Genomic DNA, 6,000 nt, shown 5'->3' on the forward strand with positions numbered 1-6,000 from the left:
GCCACTGTGTTCTGCTGCTGGGTGGCAGCCCCCAGGCCAGCGGGGGCTGTGGGCTGGAGAGCATTTGAGCATCACCTGATGCATTGGGTGCTGCTGGGTAGGGAGCTGGTGATACTGGGTTGGTGAAGCAGTGTGTCGAGGCACTTCAAAAGCTGTTTCCAAATTAGTGAGCTGTCTGCAGCAGCAGCAGCAGCATTTCGCCAACAGCTGTAATGCCATGCAGCCTGTAATTCCCCTGTTGCGCAGCCAGGCCCTGCTTCGTGCTCCGAGGTGATGCTGTTAACGTGACTTGGTTCTTAGTTAATACCTCGGCTGGCTGCATGGAGTGGGGCTCTGCCCTCTTGTTTTTGGGGTGATAACTAAATATTGTTCTTATTCTTTCCAAAAGCTCAGTTTCGGAGGGATTCCTGTGCCGGGGAAACCAGGAACCTTTCAGAGGAAAAATTTCCACGGGTGCATTGAGAACCTTTATTACAACGGAGTCAATATAATTGACCTGGCAAAAAGGCGCAAACCTCAGATCTATACTGTGGTAAGAGACAATAATGTACACTTTCCTTCCTCACTTCCATGCTGTTGGTGCTGCCAGCTGTGCTGAATGAATGGACTTCAGATTTAAATGGCTATGGGCATAATTAACTTGTTAAAATGATATTGCTGAGGCTAATATCAGCCAGTCCTGACTGCTGTGGTGAGAGTTACTGAAAGACATATCTGGAAATTAATACACTTCTCTGACTTTCCAGGTATATTAGAATTTGTTCGAAGAAACTTTTAAATTCCTTTTCCAAGATCAAAATGTGTCTTTTTGATGGCATGATAGAAGTCACAGAGACTTTTTTTTTTTCTGGTTAACTCAGATAAAATCTTATTTTCTGAACCATTCCCCATCACTGTTGTGGAGTACAGTAGTAGCAAAATTTTATTCTGCTATTTGATTTTGTATTACAGAGAAGAATAAATGTTTCTTTTATTATTTTCCTTTGTGCTGCCACTTAAATTCAGTGTATTGGCAGTTCTGAGAACCACTGACCTGTTACTATTGTCTCTAAATGTGAAACAGTAGAGGTAAAGCAAAAGGAACCACGGTTTATCGAGCCTGCTAACATAAAACCTAAACGTAACTTTACACCTAATAATGTCAAAAAATACAGATATATTTAAATATATCATGAGCAAAATAAGGAGCATTTTATTTCATAAGAAGAGGGAACAGTACGCTCCCATGCAGCCTTGACAAATTGTAAATAATTCTGCTCTTTTGTTTAGCTCCTGCCTCTCTCTTGCACCACGCTTTGATATCTGCCTTTTGGCTAATACTGTGTCTTTGGAGAACATGGAGGTGAAACTGCCTCTGGCTCTAATGGCATCTCCTAGTTTGTATTAATGTGTATAAACAGACTGGAGCTACAACAAAGCAACCAGAAGTCCTTCCTTTCCTCACTTTCCCTGCTTAGGGCAAGGCTGAATACACAAGGAAATGGAAAATGGAAAGGTGACGGGTGAGAAGTCCTGCATTGTGTTGCTGGCAGTCAAGGTTGCCTCCAGGATGCTCCCCTAGCCTGGGACTGAGAGACTTTGCTTTAATAACCTCAAATTTGATTGCTTTGACTCAGGACTCTAAGGCACAAATCTTATGAACTGTGTTAAATTGCTCTTCCTCTCAGCTTATTTTCTAAGGGGAGGAAGGACCCCTGATCAGCTTCTTAGGTCATTAAACATCTGGTTGTTTTGCCAGCTGGGTAATAGGAAGGCCTTCCTAAAGGGGAAAAGAAAAACTTTGTAATGTGCTTTTTCTCTGAAGGGTATTGTCTGGGTATAACGTGGCCCCAAGCAATGAAACTCTGTTATCACAAAACTTGATTCAGCCAACGCTAGATCAAAGGTCTAGGAATCCTGCTCCTGTTGTCAGTTTAAGGCAGAGGGGATGTGCCCCCATCCTTCAGTTTCCGTCACAGAAGTGTTGATTTTAACGTGATAGTTTTCAAAGGCTGGATGCTGTGCTGCGTTTTGGAAGATTTACGAGCTGCTATGTGTGGTGTATGTGACACTTGTGTATGCAAAGTGCGTGGAAAGGTTGCCACGCTCACAGCGTCTCATAATCTGAGATGAACATCCTTCTATAGGAAACAGCCCCTGTAACTGTTGTTTTCCAACATCCTTTCCATCACAGCTATTTATCTCCTCTAGCAACTCTCGGGTACTTCCAGCTTTCACAGGCTGATTGCCCTCTCCCATCTTCTTGCTTTTCCCCATGCCTTAGCAATTTACTTACTCAAATTAAAGTAACTTGTTCTTGCTAAATGTAGTCTTTTGCCTGCCAGACTTCCTCTGCACTAAACGCTTTTACTCAGAGTTCACTGAGGTTTTCAAGCGACAATCCGTATCCCCAGGGAGCTGCAAGCTTCTCTGCTTTGTGTCTTTGTAGTTGCTGAGGTTGTCTGGAGTGGAAATGCGATGAAAGGAACAGCACAGAAGAATAATTAAATGTAGCAGGGACTTGGAATCACTTCGTCCAACAACGTGTTGTGTACTTGTGTTCGCCCCCCACAAGCTGGAGATTACCAGGGATGTTCTGCATTGTTAGTCCTCAAAACACCTTTGTCTCCTAACAAAAGGTATTTGAGGACAAACTGGCCATTTGGGGATTAGAAGGCCGTTAATGCTCAGAGACACTAGTTTTGGCCTCCAAAAGGGAGGCAGACTTCAACACTCAGTCTCTGCTTCATGTTCTGTGCCTTTGTGAACGTTGACACAGTCAGTGAGCCAAACTTGTGGGCTCTCATACCCATCAACTTTGGGTTTTTTTACTTTTGACGTCTTTCAGACAAGCAGGAGAATGATACATCAGCTGTGGAGGTATAGGTTTCCTCTTATGAAATGGTTCCTCATCCATATAAATAATGGTCCAAAATCAGTTACATTTAAAGTCAGAGGAAGAAACTATAGGTTGTCAGTAACAAACAGACTACTGTACTGTGTATCGTACTCTTGGGTGGTGGCTGTGATTATCATTCTGCCTGTTCTTTTCTGTAACTCATTTGCAGTTGTCAGACTTGCAATAAATCCCCTTGAGAAGACATCTCAAGATAATGAGCCAGCCTGTCTCTTTGAACTGGAACTTGCCTTCAGAATTCCATTTTTATATTGCTTGATACTTAACCTCTCTACATGGTAGCCCTATCTATTTGGACAGGCTATCTATCTTCTCTCTGGGGTTTCTTCTGTCCCTGATGGCATGTTGTGGGTATTTTGTTATGTTTGGGTTTTTTTCTCCTCTAGATCGTTGAGTGTGGTGAAATGATAGGGTGTCTTTTATTGGCTCTCTGAAGCGATTCCTGGTTTTAATTGCAAGAGGTTATGAGAAGTCAAATTTCTGTAATTACCACTGTCATGGTCATAGGGCTGGACCCTTGGGAAATCTCTGCAAATAATAATCTAAAGATCTGCCCTCTTTACTTGCTGTCTTCTCAGCACAAAAGAAGTGCAGACTGCCCATTGTGAAAAATTGTACAGCAGTTACTGGTGCTTCCTGGGCAAGTAGTCAGGGACAGGAAAATACTCTAGTCAGAGCCACATTTACAAGAAGCAGAAGGGGAATTGTCCTTCACAGAAGGTTATTTGACCTGTTGATGTGTGGAATGGTGAAGTCCTCGTTGAAGGGTTTTGTGCTTTTTAAGAGTGTATGTAGATGGAGGAGGAGATGGGGCAAGTTCTAGAAGAGAAATCCATTAAGAATTGCTAAATACTGATGGATTAGTTAAGAGAATAATAGCTATAGCATCCTGAAAACAGTTATAGTATCATGGCCACCAGTGTTCCCCTACTGCTAGATTCAGGTTACACCTTTAGAAACTGCTCTTAGGGGACCCATGGCTACGGTCTTCAGTCTTTTTGTGGGTCACTGATTTGTGATGCCAAAATATGAAGCTGTCTAGCTGAAGAAAAGAAATGAAAAGGTTACGAAAAGATGCAGTGTTTGATCTTCTCAGTGCTCCACCCTACGTACTCACTGAAACTGAGGAAAATCCTGTCCCCCTTTCCCTTCCATTACCTTCGGCTAATAGCAATTGGAGTTGTGTTTTCATTTAGCAGAGCAAACCCTCAACTGACTTGAGAGAAGCGCAGGATATATGTAAGGCAGAAGTTGTCAGCCCTCGGATATGTTTGAATTTTTACATTGGCCTGCCATGTTGAATCTTGGAGCGACAATTCAGCACAGCAAGGGATGCGGTGACATGTAAACGCATCACTGTAGTGCCTCAGGGAGATAACCGATTGCCAGCATCAAAGAGCAAGGAAAGATACCTAGTGACAGAAAAATGTAAACTAATAATTCATTCCCTTTATAGAGAATCCAAACGTGCTATTTTATTAAGCTGATTTGAGATGCCTTCATCTTGAGAAGAATTTACTTGTCTACACACGTCTTGTTCTACCAAAGCGCTATTGCAAGCGTGGATATATCCGTGAATATCAGGCTCGTGATTTGTGAAGACCCCTACTAGGGTTTGGAGAACCAGAAGTTAGATATATCTTTTATTATTTCCTATTTTTCATTAGTTTTTGCACCACAATCAGACTATAGGAATCCTAATTTAAAAATGTTGGAACTATTTAGTGACATTTCTCACAACTTCCTATAGGGCCTAAGTTGAATTTATTAAAAAGAAAAAAGTTTTATCTACTTATTTAATGAGAGTGTGAGTCAGACATGCATATTAAAAAGAGAAATGAATTCGCTGTTCTTTAGATAAGGCAGGTGAACTCACATTCCAGAAATATTTAGTTCCTGTAAAAATAGCTTTTTATATATTGTTCTATTTTCCTGTCTGCTCTCTAGGTCTTCATATGAGTCTCCTTCACATCCTACCTACACTGTGGAATAGTAAAGAAGTCCATGTAAATAGTGTTAATTTTTAAGGTCCCATTTTGTTGTTGCTGAATGGTATAACAGTTGGGGTTTTTTTAAAGAAATTGTGTCACCTTAGTCAAGGTCTTGAAATAAAGTCCATTTAAATGACAGTTTTCCCATTGATTTCAGTTGACTTTGCCTACAATTCTAAAGACTTTCAGTCTGTAAATATTTAATCCAGCATGTAGCTGCAATAATAAACTTTCTCTTTCTTGGCATAAAAGTTTCTTTGTGTTAGGATTTTGATAGTTGTAATGACCATAAGTGAAGCAAGTCTTTCAGGGAAGGAGACCGTATTTTTTTATAAGACTAGTTGACGTATGCAGACAAAAATGACATGTTTTTTGGTCAAACTAGATGTTTCTGAGAGTCATCAGCCTTCAGCAAATTACAGGTTAGAAACAATTGTTCAGAGTTTAATTTGTTACATTATCTGGGCAGTCAAATTGAGTGAATAGGGTGGTTAGTACCTGCTGAGCAGAGGAGGATGTTTCAAGGCAGGAGGTGATAAGGCTGTTAGTCCCTGTAGGAGAGGAAGAGAGATGGCTAATTATTGTCATAGGTGTTAGCAGGGAATAAGAAAAATGGGGGAGAATGTAATTTTCTATAAAGCCAAGGCTTAAATATCCTAAGGTCTTATTCCAATTGAAAAGGTCCTGGGAACTGCCTGCTACTTGGCTGCCCAGCATAACCGAAAGGGGCGAGCTGACCCCGTCACAGTCAGGAGCCAGGAGTTTGGGCAGTTCGTACCAACCATTTAGGCTGGTGCTGTGCTAAGATACACAGATGACTAGAATTTAAAAGAAGAAAAAATAATAAAGAAAACTAATAAATAAAAAAACCCTAAGAATTGCTCTCTATGCACTTTTCTACTTAAAGGAAGATGTATCTCTGTTATTATAATAATAATAATAATACCCCTCTTTTTTGCTGTGTTTTGTTCCAGGTAATAAAACCTAATAAGCTATAGATCCCTTTACCTTGAAATGGAGTAAAAATAGGGCTTGTATTGTGCTAATTTGCCAGTTTGGTCTAAGACATCTATCTTACTCACTTCTGGCAAGGTGAATTTGAAAGGCTGGCTG

The 6,000-nt window shown here is 40.8% G+C and overlaps 1 protein-coding gene across 1 annotated transcript in view; it reads left to right on the forward strand.

Annotated features, from left to right (window-relative positions):
- The window catches only part of CNTNAP5 (contactin associated protein-like 5), a 223,281-nt gene that overhangs the window by 71,679 nt on the left and 145,602 nt on the right, over nucleotides 1-6,000 (forward strand). Inside the window, exon 8 of the mRNA XM_009887328.1 lies at nucleotides 389-529. Within this exon, the coding sequence (XP_009885630.1) occupies nucleotides 389-529 (141 nt within the window). The remainder of the gene's footprint in view (nucleotides 1-388; nucleotides 530-6,000) is intronic.

Source organism: Charadrius vociferus, unplaced genomic scaffold (genome assembly GCF_000708025.1).
Source record: "Charadrius vociferus isolate BGI_N301 unplaced genomic scaffold, ASM70802v2 scaffold385, whole genome shotgun sequence".
Classification (NCBI taxonomy): domain Eukaryota; kingdom Metazoa; phylum Chordata; class Aves; order Charadriiformes; family Charadriidae; genus Charadrius; species Charadrius vociferus.